Raw genomic sequence first — 26,488 nt, 5'->3', positions numbered from 1 at the left:
TAATATACAAAGAAATAATATTGTTTTTAACAAATTCTTGCAGAAAATTCACAGCAGTGTATTGTATTACTTCCAGCTGACAAAAAATCTGTAATTGTGGTTATGAAGATGCTGAAAAATTTTGGAACTGTATGACTTGTTTTGTACCCCTGTATTCTTACATATATGTATTGGTTATGGTCACTTTATGAAGCATTTAATGAAATTGAGAGTTTGGGGTCTCCAAATAATATTGCTTTCCAAATCTAATTTCAGGGGCAGAAATGGACTTATAAGAGCTTTAAAAATGTTGACTTGGGTTTTACAGAACTAGAAGCCTTCCTCCAAACTTTGTCTATTCTGGCTTTTATGGTGCTGCCTTGGTATGTTGCAGCAGTGGTTTTGTACTTCACCCTGAAGACCCTCGGGGAGAGTGGCCTCCTATTGTAGACAGTGATTATAGACAGCAAAAACTGGGAATTCTAGAGCCTTTTTTTTTTTCTTTAATAGCAGACTGGGAGAATTATGTAATATTGCTAAACTAGCAGATGGCTCCAAAACTATATATATGTGAATTGAAACAAAAGGGGAAAGTGGGAGATTTCTAGTGGGTGAACAGAAGTGTATGCTATCTACCAGGCTTAAAGCCCAAAGTGCACAGCTCTGCAAAGACTGAGTGCTCAGGTGACCTGCAGGAAGCCGCTGGCTTTGAGAAGGAGGATGGCAAGATGCTCTCTGTTCAGGCATCTCTGACTGCTCTAAATTTAAAAGTGGGCAGGCAGAAGTGAGTACAAGGCAGAGCCATTCTCATTCTTTGATTAGGTCTGCCTTTAAAGAGAGTGGCAGGTTGACGTGCCCTGCAGTCCATATGCAGCTCCTTACCCCTTCTGCAACCTGGCCTTCAGTGTATGTGCCACAGCTTGCCTTCAGTTAGTTATCTTTCAAATCAAGCTTTTGATTTGCCTCATTTTTTCACCCCTTTCAGATTTGGTACTCTGGATATGATGATAGGGATTTCCCTCCCTTCTCAAAAGTAGAAGGGCTGGTAGTGATAGAGGCAATGAGAGGAGCTAACAGTTTCCCTGCTGAATTGCACCTTTTTTTTTGTTGTTGTTTGTTTCTTTTTTTCAAATTTCAGCAGTGTGTTTTCTCCAGAGATGCTCAGATCATACAGAAAATTAGCGTTCCATATGTGTAGCCAAACCCAGATTAAAGCTCTGTTTTCAGTGTTTGGATTTGTATTTGTTCTGCTATACAGTTGTATACTACTTGAGATTATTTTTAATAGCATATATAACAGATGTTATGAACATTTCATAATCCTGATGGTTTATTTAACTATAACTAAGGTGTAGGTAATGCAGTGAATAAAATAAGAAATAATTATTGATATTTCATCAGATATTTAAGGTATATTTTTTTACTTATTTCTAGGATAAATAAATTACAAGAGGTTTAAAAGTATGTAATAAGTCATGGGTTTCTAATCTTGAGCTATTTTCAAGATGCATTGTAAAATCACATCTACGTTTGTGCCTTCTATGTTCTGTAACTGGCCACTTGTCCTTTTTGTTTAGCTGCTTTTTCACTGCTGCCAAAGGAGATAATTGGTTGGTTTTTGATTTTTTTTTTTTTTTTTTTCCTTCAGGTTTCTCTGTGTGCCTCAGTTTCTTTATCTGCTTTTAAAATACAAGGCTTTCTTAATGCTTACTTATAACATTGAACACTCATGTCAGTGATCCATAGTTAACAGTAATAATCTACTTTGACATTACATAATGTTTAAATGAAGTGTGTTTGTGTAAGGATAGATAATTTCATCTTCTTTCAGTCTCTCAGTAAACCGTAAATAAGCCTAGCAACGTCTGCTGGTTTTCATTTGAAACTGCTACAGGAAAACTCTTAGACTTGTATGTGGCCCAAGAATTTAGACTGCACTTTCTGGAAATGCATCTAATTCCACATATGTCTGCGAGAGTTCATGCCAAACTCAGATGCATGAAATTTGCAAGCTAGGAAAGGGAGTGCCATATAAATTCTGCACTTCTTGAAAGCTTCAAAATAAGTGATTTTGCTGAAGCACTGAATCAGTACCAAAGTTTTAAATTGAATCCAGATCCAGTGCCAGTGTTTGGCTCAATCTTGCCATCTCCAGAGTAGGAAATCCTAATGCCAAGAATTGTCCTTTTTTTTTAAATGCAACAATTCAATACCCACGTGTTGGTCTGTGGGTTTGAAGGCATCAAATGAGCTATAGTTTTGATCCACATAGCACCTAATAATGTTTTCATATACAACAGGTGTTTGAAATGGATATTGCCAAGCAGCTGCAAGCTTATGAAGTTGAATACCATGTGCTTCAGGATGAGCTTATAGATTCATCTTTGAATGACAATCAGAGACTGGATAAGTTAGAAAAGGCAAACAGCAGCTTGCGCAAACAGAACTTTGAACTCCTGGAAGAACTGCAGGTACAGTTTATATTCATATTCTTATTTATCTACATTTTTTTTTTTTCAGAAGAGACCATTCTACACTAAGGCACGGAAGAGATTGGTGTTTGGTCTAGTGACTTAAAAGCTTAGCAACTTGTGGTTTTGTTTGGTTTAGCATTTAAAGCTTAAATGCAGAAATAATTCTCAGAACGGGGAGTGAACAGAGCACATGCTTGTGATTAGTGAAAAGTTGAATCACTGCACTCCTTGTAATTAGAATCATAGCTATAGGAGATGATTAAAAATACACATGGTGCTTTCGCAACTTCATTTTTACATTTTTCAGTCACTGCTTTATTACAGCTGCCTATTGAAAATGAAAAGCTAATGCCCTTGTCGCGAATTAGAGCTGCGTCATCTGTGGCTTGTGTTATCTGTAAAGATACGGCCTTTCTTGCAAAAATGGGGGAGGGGGGATTGTTGGTTTTCTTATTGAAAAACTGTTACTCATGTGACTTAGATAATATGTGAAATAATGATGTCTAGTATGTGTTTTGTGCCCATTCAGTCCGCAGCCTTTGGCAGTACACCAGCTGCTCTCTGTAGGTCTGTAGGGCTTTTCCTTTAACTGCTCAACAAGTCAGCTTTCTGACTGCTTTATAAGAAAATATGTTATAAATCTTCTGATCATGCAGTTAATTTGATTGAAAAAAGGGACTTCAAGGCTAAAAAACAGATAATATGCTCTACTAACAGTTTCAAAGCTCTTGATTATTGTCAACAACGTAGGTTCCATAAATTCATAGGTGAAAGGAATATAGATTTCTCAGACATTGGTAGCTTATTGTACACAATGACTAAGGCTAGCCGACAGCGCAGACCTAGAGGAAAGTCTCTTAAAAATCTTCTTAAAACGTAAATTCTGACCATACAAGATCTGAAACTGTTACAGGTTGTAAGATAAATCTTACAGATGTAAGGGAAACTGCTCTGCAGGACATTTTTGTAAAGCTTCAGACACATAGATGAAGAAATTGTTGAATGTAGGAGACAGAGGAGAAAAGGATTTTTGGTGTCAGATTCAAGATGAGATGTCCTATAGGTAGCTGCAGCAGGGCATTTTCCACCCTGCTCCCATGCCTAAAGGCTTTGCAGTCCTAGGTGCCTTTTGTTTGTTTTTACAAAGTCATCTCCACTTCAGTGCTGGCAACTCAGCACCTAACATCAGAGTGGGAAGCTTGACTATTGTAGTGTTGCAGCCCCTTTGTCTTGGAGGTGGGCCTCATTTGCCTTCCTTTCCAGTAGTGAAAGATGACCTACTGCAGATGTGAGCAAAAAATATGACCAAAATATGTGGGTCATGATTTGTCAATATTCCGCCCCTAAAGGCTGAACTTGTTAACCTGCCATAGTTATATATGAAGGGCAATGAACTCCTCAGGAAGAGAAATAACTGAAAGCAGAGACCATCCAGTGCTTTTGTCTGCAAACATTACTCAGCGATGGAACTTCCAAACAGACCTTTGCTTTTGTCAAAAAACTTAGCTACAGATCTCACGCAAAGAATTGAAATGATCTTATATTTTGTTTCATGTGGATCCTAACTCCAGCCTCTTGAAGGAGAATCAGGAATGCACAGCAACAGGAATTTATCAAGATTTGTTGTCTATCAGACTAAATCCTCACCTTCCCCTTCGTTCCAAGTCCAGCGTTTGTTGGACTCAGTGCTGAGATTAAATGGGGATACATCTAACACGCAAAGTTGTCTTTGCTTTGCAAACAATTTGGAATTCATCAAACATGGTTGGTCAAAAATGTCTCACAACTGACCCACACAGAGGCTTATCATAATCTGCCATTCTTTGGAATATAGATTACAAACATCAGTTACTTTCTGATTTGATCTACGTCACCTTAGAATCTAAGCTTAATTGTGATCCAAAGCAATAAAGTTGAGAGAAGGAAGCTTCTTGTTACAGAGAACACTCTAGTAGCCACCTAAAATACACAGGTCTAATCACATTCATGCTTGGATTTTACCTTTATAGTTTTCCTTCGTTTCGGAAGGTATTTAGTCAGATATTAATTTCCTTTTTTTTTTTCTCCTTTTTTCCTCCCTTCTTTCTGTCAAAGGTGGCTAATGGAAAAATCCAAAACCTTGAAGCCACAGTAGAGCTTTTATTGACTAATGAAGGCAAATTGAAGGAGTCAATTCTCAATCTTGAGCAGGAACGGACAGCTTTGCAGAAGGCAGTGGAAGAGATGCAGAAAAAGACTGGTGATACAAATGAGAAGCCTCTGCTTACTAGTCAAGAGCACCTGGATGCTGACTGATCTGCAGTTGTCACAGAGCTGAGAAGCAGAGCAAAAAACAAAGGGAAGAACTGGGTCTTTTTGTCCATCCATGGAGATATGACATCGTCATCTTCATTGTACATGCCTTACTGTAGCAAAGTGAGATAGAGGCATTGTGGCTGCCCAAATCAAAAACAGGTTTCTTGGGGAGGAATCTTTCTTCTTAGTACATGGAAGTGCTCTGAACAGCAAGATGCCACGTCACAATACACAGGAGAAACCTACTAGTGTGTGCACAGTGTACTGTAAAGATGTCAAGGATTCTTCCATAAGTGCTTCTAAACCCAAGTGCTTTATGTTTGTTACATAGTTTTTGTTCATAAACAGCACGGTAAATAGCACATCCTTTAGAAGCTCCTTTGAAAAAACTATGGCAGTGTAAAACCTTCAAATTGATGGTTGCCTTGTTGCAGCTATGCAGTGGTAACACTTGCAGAGAGTTTTATGATTGGACTTGAGATATTTTTCACAGTCTAATTCCCCTGCAGCTTGACTCAGTTCTGTTAATTTTGCTGTTTACACGTCACATAACTGTTTCTTGATGCTTGCAGATGTCAATCTATTGGACTCCAGAGAGCTGGACTTCATCATACATAACTATGTGTCATTAGGGGTTGCTGTCTGTTTTTATAAGTATCTTGTTTTAATATATTTCTGTTTAACATCCATTAGTGTGTTGTTAGTTTGCATTACCTGATAAACATACATACTGTATATAGTAACTGCGTTGTGCTTGACAAAATACACTGACGTTGGTTTCATGAAGCCTGTAACTCTCGCAGTATCACCCAAGGATTTATATTTGGACTCTTAAGTTTCGTTTTATTTATTTCTGATCTGCTGTGTGATGTAAGACATCATTTTGTAGGGAAACTAACGCCCTGCTCTATTTTTCCTTTCTTTGGTACTCTGCCCATCAGTCCTCTGGGAAATGTTTTTCTTTAAGACTTTTTCGTAAGCGTTGGAGGCATTTTGAGAGCTTCATGTTGTGCCAGAGATGCTTAAACTGCTTTGTAAAGGTTATGACTGTTTGAATTATGGCACCATTCTTTATACAGTGCCTCTTTTGAGTAAGATTACACATTTAAAAAAATCAGTTTCTCAGTACAATGAAAGTAGTTTTCAGGCCAGTTGAAGCACCACTGCTGCAAGTGCAATAATTTTCATGGCAGTCCATTCAGTTGTATGGGTTTGCTTCTGAGTTAGAGAATAGTACTGTAGGTTTGTTTAATCCCAAGGACAGAGGTAATACGCATCAGCATGTTGTCATGGTGGAGAATCACCCAGAGATGTGATTTTTGTTTTACTTAAATTGTTTTTATTCTTATTTTTAAAATTTCAAAGCACGTAGTTGTTTGGTTGTTTGTTTGTTTTTCTGGCTGGAAATGTAGGAAAGGTTTTGTTTTTCTGTTTTCTTCATGCACGACCCTTTGACACATCATGGCTGTAGTTGAACATTCATCTGTTGTGCAGAACAAATACCTCTGTATAGGTCAAGAAGAAAAAGAGAATTTTCTATTCAATTTCTGAACGCGTTGTTTCACTCTGTCATGTCTTGAATATGGCTCGTTCTTGCAAATCCACTCTGTATTCATTTAGTATTGAAATTCCAGATAAATTAATTATTATTAATCCACTTACCTCAAAGGCTTGCTTTTTATTTGGAAATCCATACTGGGATTCATGCTTCATGTTCAAAACCATGTTATCATGGACCTCATACTGTTAGAGCACTCCGTAACATTGCATTTTTACACCACAGTGCCATAATTCATACACTGATGTTTTAATGAGCAATAAAAGTAATAATAATGTATGCCTACATCCATGTTTTTAATTTATTGTTACATTTAAAAACAAAAATGTAGTTTGTGGGGTGGCAGTTCAGAGTCTTGAGACCTGCAGCTGCAAGTGTTGACTCCAGGAAAACACTCCTTTTTTTTTTTTCTTCTAGTCCATTACCAAGAATCTGTGTAATTGCAGAAGTTCACAGTGTAGATAAGAACTGAAGTAAATGTTGTCAGAATGCACCAAAAGGGCAAATTAATAATAAGCAACTTTTTGCTCTTGTTACCATGTGATTGTTTGATTGCACGAGAGGCTGAGTTTTCTATTTTTACATATGCAAATTATACAATTTTGTTACAAATACAGGTGCCTGTCAAAGTGGGGTTTGCAGTATGTGTTAGTCTAGGATCTGAATGTGGATGCAGTAGTTGAAGACATTCTGCAGGTTACACTGAAACAGCTATATGGTATGTTGTTTCTGTATGTCTTTCCCCATCTTATTTCATTTTTGTTACCAGGCCTCTCTAGTTCAGTTAGTCAAAGTAGAAGAACCTGGAAGAAGGTGAGGTCCATTCACCCAGTTCCAAACTTCAGAAAAACCTGTGGTTTTTCCATTCACGAGTATGAGAAATAAGTAGTTAGAAAGCCCTCAGCTGCTCACGGGCACTTCTGCATGTTTTTCCAGCTACAATGAACATCCTCAAGGATATATAAAATTAGATTTCCTGTTGCCTGAGTAATAACAATTGTTATCACATACTGTCTTCCATCTGAACAGTAATTTCTGACTCCGAATTGAACATTCTAAAAACAAAATACAAATGAAAACTCTGCAAATCCTGTGACCACTTACCCTCAGAAGGAGTCACAAATGATCTGTTTCTGGAAGATCCAAGTTGAAATGATTCAATCAACGTATTCTACACCTCTTTTCTTCTACAGTTCAAAATCCCCAGGTGTAATGCTTAGTTTCTACATAAAAAGGAAAAAGAAAAACAAGGAAAAGTGAACTAAGTTCATTTTTGTGTGCAGCCTTGGCTTCCAAAGGTGCAGACAAAGGCAGTGGTGTGCTCTGTCAGTGTGCTGGTGAGTGGCATTCATGCAGTAGTCCAGAAAGAGGTAAGCCTGAAATGGGAAGGAACTAATGCTGGTGTGTGCAACAAAGAAGAGGGATCTACTGTGAAACTGCAGCAATGAATAGCACTATGTAGATGAATGACCTGCTGTGGAACAGTGTGTCACCTTGTTCTCCTTTGTCTTTTCCAGCTAGCATATGTGATAGTGTGTGGTAGGTACTGGAGGCTCCCTGTGCTTATGGCTGTCTGATGCATTTTTGTATTTTGTTCTGTTGTGTATATCCAGATATCACTACTTAATACAGAATTTGAGAATGATACTGCAGTGCCTACTGATTGAGAAGGTCAAAAGGTCTTTATGAAAGGCACATATTTACAGACCTTCTCTTGTTTAGAGTGAGAACTGTGTTGCAGGCACACTTGTACTTGGCCATGTTTCCTCTATTATGAACTTGGCTCCCTGGCTTGACTCACCCTGCCTTGCCTTGATGCTCTGGACTGCTGCTCTGCCCTGCTGGTCCCATTCAAGTCCTGCAGAACAGCCCCTTGCTAGTGAGATGTTCCTCCTGCCAGCCTGTTTTTACCCTCAGCTCCTGGCTCACTTCTCTTTACTGCTCCCCAGTACGTGGCCCTGGAGCTTTCTGCACTGCTTCTGATGGTGCAGGGCTGGTCAGAGCTTGTTTTGGTGTCTCTGCATACCACTGCACACTCACTGAGCGAACAAACCAGTTCTTTAGAGCTTGCTTGGGGACCTTATAACACAATGGTCACACTATGTAGAAAGACCCAAACTAGTCTCCCATCTATTTCAAAATACTATGATCCAGATCTTTTCAAAGAGAGTACTGCATTTGCATGGTAGGTTGATGGCAGCAGAAAAATGTCTAAAAAAGAAAAGAATTTTGACTCCATTTTGACTCCAGCTGGATGAATGCCATAATTGCTTGAGGCAAGAGGCACCTTAGATCACTGTACAATATTCATACTGTGTCACACCCTGTGAAGTAATTTGGTCTTCAAAAGAGCTTTACTAGAACAGGTACGTGGGAGGGAGAAGAGTTTTGGCAGCCATGCTAACCAACAGAGTACAACCCAGGCATTGCCTTCAGAAGGCAAAAGTGTTGCTGACACCCACCAACTTTTACATAACCTAAATTAGAATAGATGACTGGGTACTTGTGTGCTTATGCAGCTGCCAGAAAACATTCCTTTTATCTAAACAAACCTGAGGCTGCAAGAATTCAGTGCCCCAAAGTAGGCCTTTTCAGCATAACCCAAGGTGAACCAGTAAGTTCTTCATTATACAGAAGATACTATTTAAGCCTTTGTGTAAATTGATCATTTTTCTTCTAACTGAATCATGCATTTCCAAGGATTTTGAAAAGATTTTGGGCTATAGATGCTAGAATATTATGTTATAGAATGAATGAATACATGGAACCTTCCTATATGGAATATTTGAAAAAGCATCCTGATGTTTAGGATGCTGTCTGTAGATAATGAAATGCCTTGCAATATCAAAGATGTTAAATTGCAAGTCAGTGGTTGACTCAACGTGTTTCTCCCATGTATTAATTACGAAGAACTGAGTAATTTGAAGAGCTGACCATTGGCTGGTACTTGAAGATCATGAACCTGTAGGTTCACAATAAGATCAGCAGTATATGCAGGGCTTTCCAGCTTAGCATTTCTGGTTTTCTCTTAGGGCATATTAAAAAAAAAAAAGTCAATTCCCAAAACAAACTAAAAAAAAAAAAAGGGGAGGGGATGTGGTTGCTTTTCAGAGTTTTAGGTTGTGGTTGGACTCTATGGTCTTTACGGTCTTTTCCAACCTGAGTGATTCTATGAGTCTAACAGCCTGCTGCAACACTTGTGTGTAGTGTTTTTTAATAAGGAGTTTCAAATGTTGGCTTCGGTGATTAAAGACAGAGGTGATGGGCAGAAACAGAGGAACAGTGAATGCTGGAGTTGGAAAAGCAGTGCTATAATTAACAATATGTAAGTAAGGAATAATTTGAAAGCATTTGGAGTGACATTGTGGTCACTTTGTGCAGTGGAGATACTGAGTTGCTATTAAAAGTGGGAAGGGATGGACTGTCAAGAAGGCCATCAAGGATAAAGTCATGATAATTTTGAGAACTGCATCTCTACAGTACGATGCCTGACATACCCTAAGTAGGCCATGAGTGCAAATATGCATTGAACTGAAGGGCAATATGAATCTGAACAGAGTGGAAACAATCTGGATAAGCTCCAGTTTTTGGAGTTCATGGTGGAGCGCGCAGAGGCAGGCCTCAGTACTAGCAAGGTTGCTCAGGTGAACAGAGTGTGGTGTTCTTCTCAGGTAGTGGAGAAAGTCACCTAAGACCTAACCTAGTCATCTGGCCAAGAAAGATTGCTTCCTGCTGGAGTGGTAAATGAAGGAAGACTTTTTAGTATGGAAATACCCTCATATACAGCTAATACAGCCAGTACCCTCCATACGGCCTCTGGCATGTTTTTGGGGTACACTGATTGCTTCATGGTGCTGAGAATGAGCTTCAGTTTCAATAGTGCTTAGAAACAGCAATTAAATAACAATTTAACAACTTCCAGCCACAGCAGCCTTTACAGTGCATTAACTCATTGGATTTGAAATGGGGGAAGACCGTGATGCTGGCCCGTTATCATAAGCTCCCTGCTTGAAACTTCTCTATTTGGTGTCTGCCATCTACCTCATCTTTAATAACATTAAAAAGTTCAACACAGAATTTGGATTTTATTTTTGGACTGTCAAACTCTGTGACCAAAACTTCACTTGTTGTCATTAAGCTGGTAAGCTATCAGCAGAGACGATAGGTCGCTTGAAGGATGGTGGCTGGAACTTGAGTCAGTGCTCTACCCAACCTGTACAGAAGTTTTATTTCCAGAAACTGGAGATGGCTTGCTCAGCTTCTGCAGGATTTAATGGGATTGCGTGATGGAGTCATTTATAGCTCCTGACTTTTACATTAAAGTCTGCTGGTTTAGACTTCCTGGCTAGTGTGAAAGGTACCATAGCAAGCCCTTATCATCTGTACTTTAGTAGTTGTCAAGCTTTGTATGGAGAAAGAAAAATAAAGTTGTGTTAGCATAAATCAAGCATACATACACAGCGTGTTCTATCATCAGAAAATCCTTAGGCAAAAATTACTAGCATTAAAAAACCTCAATGTTTTTGATTGTCTTGTGATTTGTTCCAAGAATTTTGGTTCTAAAAAGGAATGCTATTTTAACTGTGACAAATGTTTACAAGGTGTTACTAAATAGGTTCAGAATAAGGGAACAATTGCTTAAAAATGTGGACAAATTAAGAAAGATATATTTGGACATTTCAGTGGAATCACTGTGATTATTTGCTGTGCCCCAAGTATGGTAAATCCTTGTTTCCCTTTATGTAAAAATTCATGTTTCAACAAAGGAAAAGAACTTTGATTGTCAGCTTTTGCTTAAAAAAGAAGTAGGAAGTCCTATGATTAAAGGAACATAATGTATGTGTATGTGAGAGAAGGAGGAAATGAGAGTTTCAGAAGCAAAGAGCTGACAGCAGGGATTTACCCAAGCTCTCTATGTGACCTTGAGTTTCTGATCCCAGCAAACAACATGCAGTGTCTCACTGCTGTGTGGCCTACAAATTCCAGGAATATTTAGCAGCGTGAACTCAAAGAATATGTTGTGTATACTTCCCCTTGCAAGTCCCTCCTGTATTCCCCTGCCATCTTTCTTGCAGTCTAGAGCTAGATACAAATCTAATAGAGACACAAGATGAAATGTCTGCAAGTTTTCACATGTTGTTTAACCAGCATGCCATGATGAAATGCAGAAGCCAATAAACAAGAAGAAAAATGTACATCACTGGGGACTCAGGTACTTGCCTGCTTTGTACTTCAATTCCTGGGCATTTTGGTGAAGTGTATTTTCTGAACAACCAGCAGATTATGATCCAGCAGGCTTCAAGAGATTGTGCCTCTTCTAAAGAAGATCTCATTCACGATAGTGTGAGTGAAAAACTGAACACTGAAGTCAACAACTGCTGTCCTTCTGGATCAGACAGATCACCCATTGGAATAAAGAGCTCATAAAAGATTTGACATTTTCTCCTCCATTGTCTTCACTGCCAAGTGTGGTTTCTGCCCAGTGGTTGCTAGTGCAACCAGCGCTCTCTTCTGTACCAGACAAACCAAGGCTATGGGAAGTCTGAAATCTTTTATGCACATCAGAATCTTGCTTTCTCAATCAGGAATGGTGTTTGTTGGACCATGTCCCATTCCTGATGCATGATTTCAAACCCAGTTCTTCCCTTTAGTTCCTGACCCTTGTCTTCCCTCTCGAGGCACATTTTCCTAGTTCTCTATAGGTAGATGCAAAGTAAGCTGTCCATGATCTGAGATATGCTGAACCTTCCATGTGAGTAGTTCATTTGACCAGAACCAACATTTTATTTGTTTGTATTCTAGCTGAGTTTGGACTTGGTTCTACAGAACAAACAGAACTCCCTGTTTGGAGTCTGTCTGTGCCCAGCAAGTTTGGAATACATCATTGGCCTTCACCATTCCAGGTAGACATGCTTTGAGTGTTATAATGTCAAATTCAAGGCTTCCTCTTGACTAAGTACTCTCAGTCTGCTAGTATTGCAAAGCATTTCTCTAGCCTTCAACTTTGGCTTCTGCACCTCCTTCCATTTTTCTTAACTGTTGAAAGACTGGCATTGAAATGGTGTACAGAGTTCCACTGCTAGTCTTCTCCATGTTCCTGATTGTTCTTTAAGCCTATGTTATGCTGAAACAATCAAGGTCAATGAGAAGTTTTCTTGTATTTTCAGAAAGATCATTGGAACAAAACCTGTGCAAATACATTTCTTACCAAAGCTTGCAAGAATCACCTAAGTTTGCACAGGAAGTTTGTGCAACGTGATCAGCAAGTTTCTGATGTTTCCAGCCTATCTGCAACGTGAGTGATGAAGCACTGAGCTGAGACCAGACTGTTAAATGAGCTTCTAAATGTAGAAGTAACTTTTACATGTAAGCAACTCAGTAGTTACCAACTGTTTTAGCCTCCCAAGTTGCCTGGATGTTCAGTCTGTACTAAGATTCTCACTTACTACCAAACTGGCCTGATTTTGGAGACCAAAAAAACAGTTGTAAGTCACATGAGAGGTCAGATAGAATTGTGAATTTTGTGCCAAATGCTCCACAAAAAAGGCCGAGCTCATCCTCTTGCCCTAAAGCATATGGCCATTTGTCCAAACTGTTTTGAGACTGTAATAGAAATGAGTGTCTTTTCCTCCTCTCCAACCATCTCTTCCCAAAGGATTTTGCAGAAGCTTCTGGCCATTAACCTGGATGTGTAGACACTGCTGTTTCTGGAGGAGGTTTAGGAGTTAAACAGCTGCCATGCCCAGACCTACACCCAGGCTGATGATAACTCTCCTTAATCACAAGTTTGGAGGACTTTGTCTCTCAGACCTAGCATGTTCTGTGTATATAAGGGAATAAACACAGACATAGTAAAGCATTACCCTAGTGCATCTTATTGTTGGGCAGGGAAGAAATTTGATTTTAAAAAGCCCACAAACCTCGTTGTTGTTATTGCTATTTCCTATAAACATATAAAGGAAAAGGAAAATATAAAGGAAAATATAAAGGAAAATAACCTGGTACTAAGGGACTGCTGCTGGAGGGAAATGTAATCATCTTTTCCAACAGGAAGAAGATGGCAGCCTCATTATTCCTGCCTCAGATAACACTGCCCCTGGGGGAAGTTTTTTGTTTTTGCTGTGTTATTTTTTAATGCGTTTATTGCCCTAAGCCTATAATCTCCAAAGTGAAGTAGTGACTGTGACCCTTAGCTAAGGAGGTGCTGTAATGCTTTTGCTCAGTGCTACGCTAGCTGCTGAGTGCTGTGCTGTGCGGAGTTCTTCTGCCTCCTCCGGACACCAGCTGCTACAAGATGTGTTTCTTTCTAAATGACAGAAAAAGCAGGAGAGCAGAAGACTGAACCAAGTTATTGGTATGGCTCTTCATGCATACATGCATGTCTCTAAGCAGGTGAAGATCTGGCCCTACCGACTTGTGGATTTCAAAGTGTTCATTGACCTCAGTACTTCAAACTTTCTACTTTGGTACTGAAGTGCTTTGTATAGAGTTCCCTGAGGACAGTGTGTTTTCCCAGCTAACTACAGTTTCCCAGTGAACTACTGCCTAAAACAGAAGTTTTTTTAGGCCATGAGATTGGTTGGCCAGCCTGACTTCTTGCAGTGTCCACAACTGCAAACTTGTTTCAGTGTTCATGTCCTACAATGCCAAAGGAAGCATGACAGTTGGAAAACAATGTGGAAGAGTGATGATGATGTGTACATCAGTCAGTTTTGAAGGGTGACAATGCAGTCTGCATGGCCCTGGGCTTCACAGCAGAGACCCCACAGAAACACAGATCGTTGTGCTAAAGGCTGTGCAAGGCATACAGCTGGTCAGACATTAAAGGAACACAATAAACTGAGTGCTGTGGAGAAGCTGTAAGAAGGGCTGGGTGCTGGCACAGGAAGCAGAAGCTCTGTGAGCAGCAGGACAGTCTTGCAAATGCCAGTGTCTGACATATGTGAAGTCTGCTGAGAGCCAGAGCTGAAGGGATGGATGTTTGGAGTGCAGCTGGTGGGTCCCAGGGAGATTTCCAGAAGCTGCCCTGTGGTTGAGCCTGCCTCCAGATTTCCATATACACCAACTTGAAAGGTGTAGATTTTGCTTTGATTTGTATGATTAACTCAGGTCCTAATTTTTACATAACTTGTATTATAGAGGACAGTTGCATTTTCCTGTTATCTCTTCCCCAGGTATCTGCTTTGACAGAATGTCAGTGCTTCCTTTTGGAAATCTCAAGGAATTAAAACTTATCTGCAGAATGCTGTATTGATTTCTGCGTTTAGCATAGCTTCCACATTACCGATTATGACTCAAGACCCTTTCCCTCTTAAACTAAAGCAGTTATTTGAAATCAGGCATTGATTTTCAAAACAAGTGTTCAGTTGACTACCTAATTATGCATTTGTGTAATTTTGTGTTGCACAGAAAAATTGTGTTAGTACTGTATTAGGGAATTTGTTTCAGTGGTGAATCACATTCTCCACTAGATGGTAATGTTGCTTCAGATCATTTGTGTTGAAAGGAGCTTTTCTGCCAAGAACTGAAGGAAGTGGAGGGAGGCCACAGGATTTGTCCAAGAAGTGCTTTTTGGAATTTCGGTTGATTTGGAGGAGAAAGAAAAAAAAAAAAAGGTTTCTATTTTCTATAAAATAAATAATTTTTATTTGGAAAAGTTTTGATGAAAACTTTTGTGCTGTAATGATTAGGATCATGGAAATCTTAGTCCATGAAGCAACCTTCAGAACTTCTAAAAAGAATTAATTGATGGAGAATGCAGAAGACAAGCAGAATGATCTCTGCTTGAAGCATGTACCCAATACTCATCATTGCAGCTGAGTGACTTGAAATCCTTCAGTTGTTGCTAGCCACAATTCTGCTGTGAGGAAGCAAAATTCTCCTTTTATGGCAAGAAAGACAGAGAAGCTGAAGACCATTTCTGCAGTGGTACTGGATAGTCTTGCTAGTAACATCAGTGCAATTATTGGTGAGGTACAACAGCCAGGCTACTCTTCACCCTGCCCTGGGGCTTGGCTCAGCCAAGCTGGCATGTTTGGCTTATGCCTGAGCCGTGACATGCGTGTGATACCAGGAGGCTCAGGCCAGCCCTGCAACCAGATATACCTAGGCTCACATGGGCAGGAGCTGGTGGTGCTGGGAAGCATCACAGTATTATTCCACCACAGTAAAAATCAGATCAGGGAATGAACACCTCACTATTCACAGCAAATGCAGGCTGCAGAGCCCACTGAAAGTGGCCTTTTTCACAGAAATGTCGCTTGCCTTTATTTGCTTTTGGCAAAACACAAACAACAGTGAAATGAAAAGAAAACAACTTGCCCCATAAGGAAAAGACAGTTCCTGCGTGTGCTACAAACAGCTGCAGGATTACTCCTAGGCAGGATCTTAGGCCAATGCAGCTCTGGAAGATGTTTTAATAAGTCTTTAAATAGCGCATAGCACTAAAGCTAAATACGTTTTTCACCTTGGATCTCAACCTCAGGATTCTAGTTTTTGCACTAGAGTTCAGCATGAAATGTATTGAACTCTTTTACATTCGATTTCACCTGAGCATTACAGGCACTCTCTTAAAATCAGCTGCATTTGTTTCTCAGAAGCGATCCACAGTTGTTACAAGTTAAAAGCAGAATTATGCTATTTGCAAATAACAACTTGCTCTCTGCTAGCACCAGGTGAGAGAACATCATCACTCAGTTTACATTAAGTTTGAGTCAGTGTCAGCACTGGATCCGTTGAGAATCAGATATATACACTAATGTTCATCTGTGCTAGATTTATTTTTAGCTGAAGTTTAACAGACTTTTCACCTTTCAATTTGGATACCAGATTAAGAAATGCACTGCCAGGAAAAATGAAACAGAATTTTGACATAAAGTGAGGATTCCTGATTTTGATGGTTCTGCAATGTGATTCCATTAACTCTTGTTAAAGGATTATTCAGTCCTTGGCTACAGATGTGGCTGTGACTACGGATAAACTACAGGAAGGCACAATTAAGAGTGAGAAAGGAAATGCAAAGTTCTGCTTAAAGTTTGTGTTGGTTTCCCTATTCTGTACTCCTTGCACACATCAACCCAATGGAAACACGGACACCTCAATTTGTTTTGAATCAGAGAGAGGCGTTTATGTCACTCTGCAGAGAGGCAAGGCCCAACTCACTGCGGCCAGCCCTCCCATGGGCACCGTATTCTCTGTCAGTTGCCTCACCTCTGCCTTACTGAGACAGGTGAGGGTTGTAATGAGAGGTAGCCGTTGCAGTCAGAGCTGACACAATGGCAGTTTGGGCTCAGTTTGGGGTCATCTGTGCGGACAGGAAGCAGCAAATATGATGTTAATCCTAGTGATGCTGAAAGTGCCACTGTTTCCCCTGGCACATGGTTCCAGGCCTGAAGGTTGAAGAGCAGATTTACCTCAGGAGGATGAGTGCACTCTGGCTTTTCAGCCTTCAGTTAACACACGAAGACTTTGAGACCACAGCCTACCTTTTTATATCACCTGCTCTGATAATTAACAAGGGAATTTAAACCTAACATACTATTACGAACTTTCAGGCTGTTGTGAGGCTCCAGCTACGAGGAGAGCCAATCTGCACATGTTGCAGGCTGTCTGAAGGCAGCGAGCAGGCCTTTGGACACCCTGTGCAGGACCGTGTGTGAGATCCTCTGCTCACAAAGCACATTCCTGTCCGCAGGCTGTGACCCCTGAGCTGCTCCACGACCCGTGAGGCCCACCGGGCCCCGCACAGCACAGGTGGCTGCCCACTTGTCAGCACAGCAACCCCAGCGAGCTTCTCGCAGCAGGAACAGGCAAGGGATTTGGAAAATCTCCGTTTTGTCTTCATTTTTTCTAATTTGCATCTACTTCCACAGCTAGTTCTGAACATGCCAGGTGTCAAACTCCCAGAAGCCAGGGCAATACTTGGCCCACATTTTGTTCCGTGTTGAGTTTGAGGGGTTTTGTGTCACTCGCACGTGGCGTTGTTGAATCACCCCAAAGCTCACGGATCTGCACAGTGCCATAGGTAACCTCACAGGTGACTCCTGCTATCCTGACCCCAGGGCTGAGAGAAGGATGGATGTACATGCACAGAGCAGGGCTGCAACTGATGGTCATAGGGTGACTGATTAATTCCTGGCTTATTTTACTGCACAGAAAAAGTCCATTTTGGTGACAATTTTCCTTTTATTGAAAGAAAGATCCAGACAATATAGGTGTTTTTGTTAAATTTGAAATGTATCGGATGTTTGCGTTGTATTACACTCTTATTATTCTCATAATCTTGCCAATATTATGAAAACTAATTTAACACTGGGTGTTGTAATTTGGCAATTGAAAAAATAACTTCTCTAGAAAAAAGTTCACTATTTCCACTCAGTGTCCCAAATTAAAATCCCTTCAGTTTTACTGCTGCCTTTTAAAATAGAGCTACATAGAAAACATTGTTCTATTTCTCTGCTCTTCTGCAGGGCTTTCCATTTGTAGACTTAAAAGAGTATTAGAGAGGATATAACATTTTCTCTCTCCTTATATGCATGATAATGCAAATATAGTAAGCTTAAATGGCCCTGTTTGGGCCCATCCTGCAGAGCAGAGATGAAAGGGATGAAGTTGGACGGCCTTAGCCCTGCTGCACTCTCTAGCCCTGAACAGCACTGGCTTTGCTGGGGATGGAACCCCAGATGAATGCAGGACATGGTGGCAGTGAGCCAGGAGAGAGAAGCTGAAGTGTGCTGCAAAGCTGCACCCTCAGCTCCCAGCCCTGGTATCCTTGCTTCACCTCACTGGGGCCTCTTTGGCAAGATGAGCTCTCTGCATTAGGTCAAAGAGACAGAGATGAGCTGAACACCTCACCTGTAGCATCTGAGGGCTGTGATGTGCAAGCTGAACAGAGGGAAGAATACTTGTAAGGGAAAATGATGGGCTAATGGAGCAGGACAGCACTGAAATAGGCACGGGCAGCTGGAACGGACCTCTTACAGAAGGTCTGCAAGTGGCTAAGACTTTAGATGATGTACTGCAGGCTGACTTCTGGTGTTGTTAGATGCCAGTAAGTAGGGCTATGAGGAAATACAAATGATGATTAGTAAAACAAATGTGTAAGTTTACTGCATAGAGACTTTGAGGAAATTTCTGCTGATGATGCAGAATGGTACTCACTCTGATCATTTTGAACCTAATATCCAGAACAGGCAGGAAGCATTAAAGCAAAAGCAGGATTTCCTCCTAGTAAATTCAGTTTCCTTCTTTTAATTTAATTACATTGTACTAAGTGAAGCCATCCTTTTTTAAGTCATAGACAGAGAATTTAAAAGAAAGAACAAACAAATAGGAAAAAAAAAACTCAACAGAAAGAAAAGAATACCTGTCGATGCACTTCCTTTTGCATACAGACAGGTGGAGGCAGCAGTGCCAGCGGACAGGCAACATATGAGGGCTAAATGCCACTCTGATCTGTGCCTGCAGTGCCCTTACTGTGCTCCTCCTGGCACCTGCTGTGCAAGAACTTTGGATTATTTTCCATGCCCACCTGCTTGTACCTATTAATGAAGAGTAGTTTCTTCAGCTACAGCCTCTTAATTCAGGCTTTTCCACGTACCTGAGCTTACTGTGGATTTCATTTTTCTTTCTCTGCTTCCTGTTCACTTGATGCCAATCTTCTATAATATTTTAATTTTTTGCTCTAGAAAGTTTTTGCTACCAAGATTTTGTGAATTATACAAAACAGGGTTGTTTTTATTTCACACTGCTCTCTCTTTTACTTTTGGAGTAGTGACCAACAGAGCCTTTAGAGTTACTCTTCCAGAGATTTTTTCTTGCAGAAGAGCTGGCTTGCGCAAGGTGCCAGCAGGATAGAAGCAAAGGGAACATGGGATTGAAGCAGAAAGGATGCAGTCATGAATCCTTCTGGGAGGGAAGGCCCAATGCAGGACACCCCAAGTCTGCTGCAGGATGCGCAGTAGGGCAGGATGATGTTTAAGTTGCGCTGTGAATTGGGCTACTGTGGCCCACCAGCAGGTGTGGCTGGTGCTGCTGGGAGAAGCACATTTTCTATGGGGAGCACCAGCAGAATGCAAATGTGAAAAAAGTTGGCAGGAAGGGTGTGCTGGGGTCAAAGCCAAGAAAGCACATCCGCCTTGGAGCTTTTAAAGCCATGCATTGTGGTCCAAGCATCAGAAATTGTCCCAGAGGTTCAGGCAGCCTTAGCAGCTCTGCATTGCTTCATTCGATAGGCGTTTTGGCAGCAGCTCTTGGCTTTTCCTGTGGCCAGCGTGAGGGTCAGGGGGAGGGAAGCTGGGGCAGGTACTGGAATAGGGCTGTAAAGGTCACCATGTAGCTTCCTGAGTCTGTCACGGGAAAAAGGCTGGCACAGGGCATGCTGGCAGCTCTAGGAGACCTTGAACCCCTGTGCAAATTTACCAGGGGATATGGAAAAGCAAACTGAGGGACGCCCAGCGAGAGCTGCAGTGGTTAAAGATGAATAGCAGGTTTTTAACTAGGCTTGGTCAGGAATTTTACAACTTGATGCTTTTCAAAACGTATTGCCTACACTGATCAGACTCAAGAAATTTTTGCTAGAAGCAAATGTTTTTCCCTTTCTTTTTTATTTTCCTTTTTTTTCCACTTTTTCTTCATTTTTCTTTCCACATTCTTTTAAGAAAGAGAAAGAGGAGTACTCACGATGTGAAAACAGGCCATTTGGCCTTAGCATCCCCTTAGTCCCTCTCCTGCAAACAACCAGCAGTGGGTGAGTACAGCCCTCCTCTGGGATGAGGGAAGAGCCCAAGTCTGGCCACTCCCTTTGCCAGCTCCCAGCCAAAGGAATAGGACTCTGCTTTTCCTCCCGAGTGTTTTCTCTGCTGGGAAATGATAAGGAATGTGTTTTTCAGTGGTTTCTCTGGAAGCTCCTATGCTTGTTATAAAGAACAAAAAAAAAAGTTTGTTTTTTAAAAAATGATGGTGGTTTTCTTTTTTCATTAATCGCTGCCCTCACCTTGGGGTGAGTTGAACAAGCAGCTGAGTTCATAGCCTGGTGAATAGGGCAGTTGGTACTGAATGGCTCAGACTGGTCTCTTGGACATCTCTTGGTTTTTGCAAAGTCCTTCAAAAGATTTTGGGCTCCTTCCAATTCAGAGTAGGAAAGGCTTTGAAATTTTGCACTTCTGTGGGATGAGGAAACTATTTTCCACCAGACACTAGACATCAGAAAATATGTTAGAAAACAGCCAAGGAGACTGGGAGAACAGCTAAGTCTTCATGCGTCATGCTTAGTTTTAGTGGGGTCAAGGAATGGTCGGGCTTACTTCACATCAGGGCTTTTAATGCTGTGCCTGCGTTACTACATGAGCTTAATAGAGTGAGATTTCAGTGAAGCATTTTCAGTCAAAAACTTTCATTCCAAAAATTGAGCTGAGAGATATTTCTCTTTGGGAATCTTTGGGACTTCGAGCTTGGAGCAGAAGGAGATGGGCAGCCTCTCTATCTGTACGTGAGGTAAGATATCTGGGCGTCATAGGATATATGTTCTAATGGTGCTGTGTTTGAAGGCAAAAGAGTTGGCATAAACAATATTTGTTATTGCCACTCTGCTGCAACTGATTTACTGGTTCTTCTGGAAGCAGGAACTGTCAATAAGTCATGAATGAAGTCACTGGCAATTAAAGATGAGTGAATCTTAGGAGCTGTGCTTGGAGACAACACTGAGAAATTTATGTTCTTATTCATACATGTTAAGAACTTTATGGAGTATTTTGATATATCATTACTCCAGAGAGGCCAACATTTTTGTTGTTTTGGTAGTGCAGTCTCAGGTGAACCCAGAGGTGGAAAGCTTGACAAAAAAGTTCCTTACATTTTTTACTTCTCCACTTTCAATATCCAGAAATGCTTTCAATTCACAAATTCAGTGCATGTTGACTGATACTTTTATTCAGCACACCTTACAGTTTTTGAAACAGTAAGCAGTAAAATTTTATGCTGCCATTAATTAATTAGTAATTCAGTGTATGCATTATTTATTTTGTACATTACACCAATCTCTTTGGCTGAAGAGATTTTTCCCTCCTTAGTGAGTGATGCCTGCCTCTAAAAGTGAGCTTGTGAATATCAATAATTAAAAATCTGCCCAGTTCCAATAGCTGCATGCTAAAAAGTTGTGCTTTGCTTAGATGGATTATTTAATCCTGGACTGGTAAGCAGTGTGCATGGTGCAGTTATTCTGCAAGGTTCCTGACATGAAAACTCTGTTTATATTCCATATCATTTATTTAGATGGTTTAGCTAGCTCACCCTAAAATTACCACCTAACTTTACACTCTCTTCATTCTTCTCTGAGAGCAATTTCTGCTGCAGGTTGCTGGGAGGGAAGCTTGGTTCCTCCATGAAGTACAGTGATTTCAGTTTTCCGCTTCATTTTCATAAAGCATGTGTGAAGAACTGTTCTCTTGTGCCTGTTCCTCTCTCCATGTAACACCAGGTCAACCTGTGGTCCCTGCTGCTTTGTCACTGTAAAATTTATTTAAAAGCAGGAGGAAACAGATGGTTGTGCTGAAAGGAGAGTGAGCGGCTGAGAAAAGTAAATGTGTTGGGTGGTGTGAACTAAGGGAGAAATGGGAGTGATGTGCAGTCAGTGAGAAGAGAGAAGGGAGGAGAGTGATGTCACTTCCATGGCAAGGTAAGAAAAAGCTGAAATGCATCTTCCAACAGTTCCGTTGGACTTCAGCAGCTGTCAGTAGAGTAGTAACAGTACAGAGTAAACACTGAAAGTGCTTTTTTTAATGGTGTATATTACACTTGCCAAATATTTAAAACAGATAGTGGTTAATCAGCCATTATATCATTATTATATAGTTAAGCATCAGTTTTACAAGAATGCATGCAAGATTTAATAGGGCACCAATTTTCAGTGTAATTCATGCAGAGTTATCTATGTAGAAATATATTAGAGAAAGTCTCTTGGTAATATTATTTATCCAGGAGCCACTTAGGGACTCTGAGGTGATGGTCTCTGTGATCTTTCACTCACCTTTGTCTCTGAGTGCCGTTTGATGTCTTTCCACGCATGGCGTATCTTCCTCTCTTCCTCAGCACAAACCTTTCTGGTCTTCCTTTTTCTTTTTTTTGTTCTCCCTGTGGGCTCCACCCACAGCGCTTGCCTGCTGGCTGGCTGTGATGGCTGATGGCTGATTTCCTCAGACAGTGGCTAATCTATTTCCATTGTCTTTCGTAGTAGCTGTGATGTGTGTCTCCTGTAGCATCCATCCAACCGTCCATTAATGTCTAAAATGTGAAAGGATATCAATATTTAAAAGTATTCTCATCAATTTCCTTTTAATCCCCTGTGTCTCTCAGTAAAATTCCCTCTACGCTTATGTTCAGAACTGAAGTTTGTTTCTGAGTTAAACTTAATTTCCACACTTCTTTGAAACAGTAGAAGCCACTGTTCTCCTCCCATCCCAGTACAATTATCTCCTCTAACGATAGGAAAAGCTCACAAAATTTCCAGCCCAAATGACTCCACTTTTGCAATCTGTGTGTTTTGTTATATTATTCAGTATACTTTTTATCATCACTGCCTTTAACAGATTCCTCAGACTCTTCAATCACACACTGTCATATCTGGTCAGTGATCCAGGTTATCATTTGTGAAATCTGGCTCTTCTGGGACTTTGATGTTCACTGTATCTCTGCCTAAGGAATTCCTTAGTCAAAAAATGGAAGCAGTAAAAAGTATTCAAAAATCTGCTTATCTCACATTAATCTGTGCTTTTAATAATGTGAGAGAAGGTTGCTCTCTCAGTTACAGCACAGAAACATTCCAGGCTATTAAAAACCTTCTAAGCAACCCAACTCTTCACAGATCAAATGTATTCTCAAGGTTTATAAAACGTATGTACTGATTTGAGTGCCAGAGGATGTTCCGTATGGTAGATGGCCCTAAAACAGTATTATGCTCCTTTTTCTGCTTCTGTATGCTGAAATTGAAACCATCATTTCAAAATCAGATATCCACTGATTGTCTCAGATTCTCCAGAAATACTCTTGACAAGAGCGTGTGTGATAGAGAAATAAGGTTTCTCTTTCAGGCATTTAATCAAGAGACCTTCTTCCCCTCATGGAGGACGTTTGTTATCTAATCCAATTTATGCCAAAAGTTCATTTAAGGCAGCAGAAGAGGTTGGACTTCCTGTATCTAACAATTCAGCCAGGAATGGCTGAGTGATCTGTTTCATTTTTTTTTCAAGGCCGGAATGGCTTTCCACAATCCAAGGTGTTTTTAAAACCCAGGGTGGGGGAGAGGCAGATTTAAACATCGGTGCACAGAGCTGTAGAATTTTCAAAATGGATTCATTTTTAAAATGTAAATGTTTAACCTGATCTATGATGAACATTTTGGGCCTTAAAGACTGTCACCCTGTGAAAGCCTGTTGTCATGCAGGTATGACTTGCCTTCAGCTGAAGGGGGCAGAAGTTGGGAACGCTCAGCAACTGGCAGGAATGGGCTCTCAATTACTAGAGAAACGGAGTGTCTCACGGAGCTCCCTGCCAGCCATCACTACCAGCCGTTGTAATGACAGCCTCTGGGGTAGGGCTGGTTGGAGTGAATTGTGCCCCTTGCTGAAATCTCTGTGATGTGGTGCGAAAGGATACCTTCTGATTTCCCAGTGCCATGCAGTTACACTAACTTTCATACTTTTCGCCCATTCATTAACACATCTCCCCATTGTCCTTACTTTTGATTTTTACTCTTAGGACAATTTCAGAGAAAACTGCTTTGAGTACTTTTCACTGACAAACTGAACACGTGTGCATTTCCAATGACTGCTGGCAGTTAAGCTATCCCTGTAACTAATGTGACTTCTCTTCCTTGTGTAGAAGCCTGGAAGGTTAATATGTATGTTTTTACTATTACTGCTCCTCTCATTACCTGGGTTCATGCTTGGTCATGATCTGAGACAGCCCAAGAACATCTCGTGCTGGGAGGCACTTGTCTTCCTGAACCATCTGTCAGTGTGGTGAGAGCAGCCAGCTCTTTCCTGGACAAACACCTGGGCAGGCATTTCTCAGAAACACTGGGCTGCTCCTGTAGGGGTGACCGCATCAGTGTCACATGCAAAGATCTGATTTCATATGAGACGTTACTAAGTGGTTAACTAGAGCTAATACTGCTTTGTGGAAATGTTCTAGCCTGAGACAGACTGGGATGTCTGCAGCTAGACCATAGCTCCTCCCTCACAATGTGTAAGGGAAAGAGAGGACTGTGCTGGGTGTGGGATCTGGAATAACATCAAGGGAGGAGGGCGAGGATTGGGGTCAGGTGTGGAAGCAGAGAAGAAAGCCACAGAGCATTCTCCAGGGCATAAGAAAGGGGAGGGGAGGAGGGATAGGAGAGACTGCCCTGCCTCAAGACAAATGCAGGGTGGAGCTGGCATACATCTTAATCCCAACAACTGTTTCCATCCTGAACAGCCCATGGTAGCTCTGGTGAGGACACTTTGCCTTTTGTTTGTTCACTGTGAGAAAATGCATGGAAACGTTATCCTCTTGGTTTTCTCACTTGAAGGAGAGGGGAATTGGCCTACTGTGGGGAAGATGAAAGGACATGCTGTGTTTCTGTTTACTTAGGAAATATATCAGAATGGGTTTCAATTATGGGCAAAAAAAAAAAAAAAGTGGAATTCTGTGATATTAAGTCAGACAGTTGAATTTTCATGGCATATTTCATGTGCTCAGGTCCTGAACTTCTTCTGAAGAGTCCCTTCCTGAGAAATCTCCCAGGAAGTCCCCTCCCATTGCAGAGAGCATGGCAGGGCTTTTAGGATCTTGGAGGAGGTCACCTACTGCAGTACCAAGCGCTGCATTACTGAGCTCTGCAGCTCCTCATTTTTGTTCCTCAGCTTCGTGTTTAGCTTGGAGGCCAACCGAGATCTGCTGAACTCAGCTGGTGATAGCTGGGGGAAGACAGCTGTGGAAGCAGAGGCAGCAAAGGACAATTGAGTGAGTGAGCATTTAAATAAAAAAAAAATACTGCAAGGAACAGATCAGCCAGGGCAGAACCATGTGCTGATGGCATAACTCTGCGCGTTATCAATGCAGCTCTTGTTCTGCTTTGGCCCTTCTTCTCAGGTTTCTGTATCTCTCTTAACAGCAGCAGGCATGCCCACCCTGCTGCTATAGACATAACCACGCTTTGCAGGGGCTTACCCAAGCTGGACTGAAATGTGCTGGCTGGCAGCATGGCCACAGCAGTATCCAGTGCAGTGAAGGCTGCCAAGTATGCTGGGGGTGGGGGCAGATAAGAATTCAGATGGATTTTGCAGTGGACCCTGATTTCTGTGTTGCTGTCTCCATGCTGGTATACGTGTCCAATGAATGTGGGCCTGCAAGGCTGTCCTGGTCCCCACCTGCAAGAGCAGGTGTTGAAAGCCCTTGCCTAATCCTGTGTTTGCTGACGTCAGTGAGGATTGTCGTGCTGACATAAAGGAGAGCAGATTTTCTGAATAATGCCACGTTGGTGTTTATTTTGCTTCCTTGCATGAAATGGCATGTGGGCCTGTTGCAGGGCTTGGTCTGCTGCCTCTGCAGCAGTGGCGAAGTGTTTCAGACTGCTGAGCTCCCCACAGCTGACAGCATGGGGGATGACGTGCTGTGTGCAGGCCAGTCAGTGGAGTGATGTGGAGTGGCAAGCCAGCATTGCCTTGACCTGATGAACCAGATCATCTGGAAACACTTCAGCAGGACATATGCATGCGCGTTGCTGCTTAATCCCAAGGTGAGTGCCTGAAGCCATGTGGTTCATCGTTTGGTTTCTGACCTGGGGTCAGACGCCTTCAGTGCACTAATCCCTTTCAAACACACTTCTGTGTGATTTGTTTGAACACTGGACTGGGTGAGCTTGGTGAATGAAAGTGGTATTACAGCGCCATTGCCTTATGGTTTGTTGTATCCCATCTGTTGTACTTGAATGACTTTTTCTGCCAGTGTAATTATTATTAGGGGAGATGCATTTAATTTTGTCATCTCCCAGAAAATTGTTTAGCTTTTATAGAATAGAATGGAGTTGTGTAGAACAGAATAGAGTAGGAGTAGTTCAGTTGAAAGTGACCTGCAGAAATCATGCAGTCCATCTGTAGGGCTAACCAAAAGTTACAGCATATTCCTGAGGGCACTACTGAAGTGTCTC

The 26,488-nt window shown here is 41.3% G+C and overlaps 1 protein-coding gene across 13 annotated transcripts in view; it reads left to right on the top strand.

Moving 5' to 3' along the window:
* The window catches only part of TBC1D1 (TBC1 domain family member 1), a 95,913-nt gene extending 89,320 nt beyond the window's left edge, over nt 1-6,593 (top strand). For all 13 annotated transcript variants that reach the window (XM_048941006.1, XM_048941008.1, XM_048941010.1 and 10 more), the window contains 2 exons: nt 2,280-2,450; nt 4,548-6,593. In XM_048941006.1, the coding sequence (XP_048796963.1) occupies nt 2,280-2,450; nt 4,548-4,748 (372 nt within the window). In that variant the 3' untranslated portion in view covers nt 4,749-6,593. The remainder of the gene's footprint in view (nt 1-2,279; nt 2,451-4,547) is intronic.
* Nucleotides 6,594-26,488: the final 19,895 nt, after the last annotated feature.

The sequence above is a fragment of the Lagopus muta genome, chromosome 4 (assembly GCF_023343835.1).
Source record: "Lagopus muta isolate bLagMut1 chromosome 4, bLagMut1 primary, whole genome shotgun sequence".
Lineage (NCBI taxonomy): Eukaryota > Metazoa > Chordata > Aves > Galliformes > Phasianidae > Lagopus > Lagopus muta.
The sequence above is the reverse complement of the archived record's forward strand: the minus strand, read 5'-3'. Positions and strand labels throughout refer to the sequence as shown.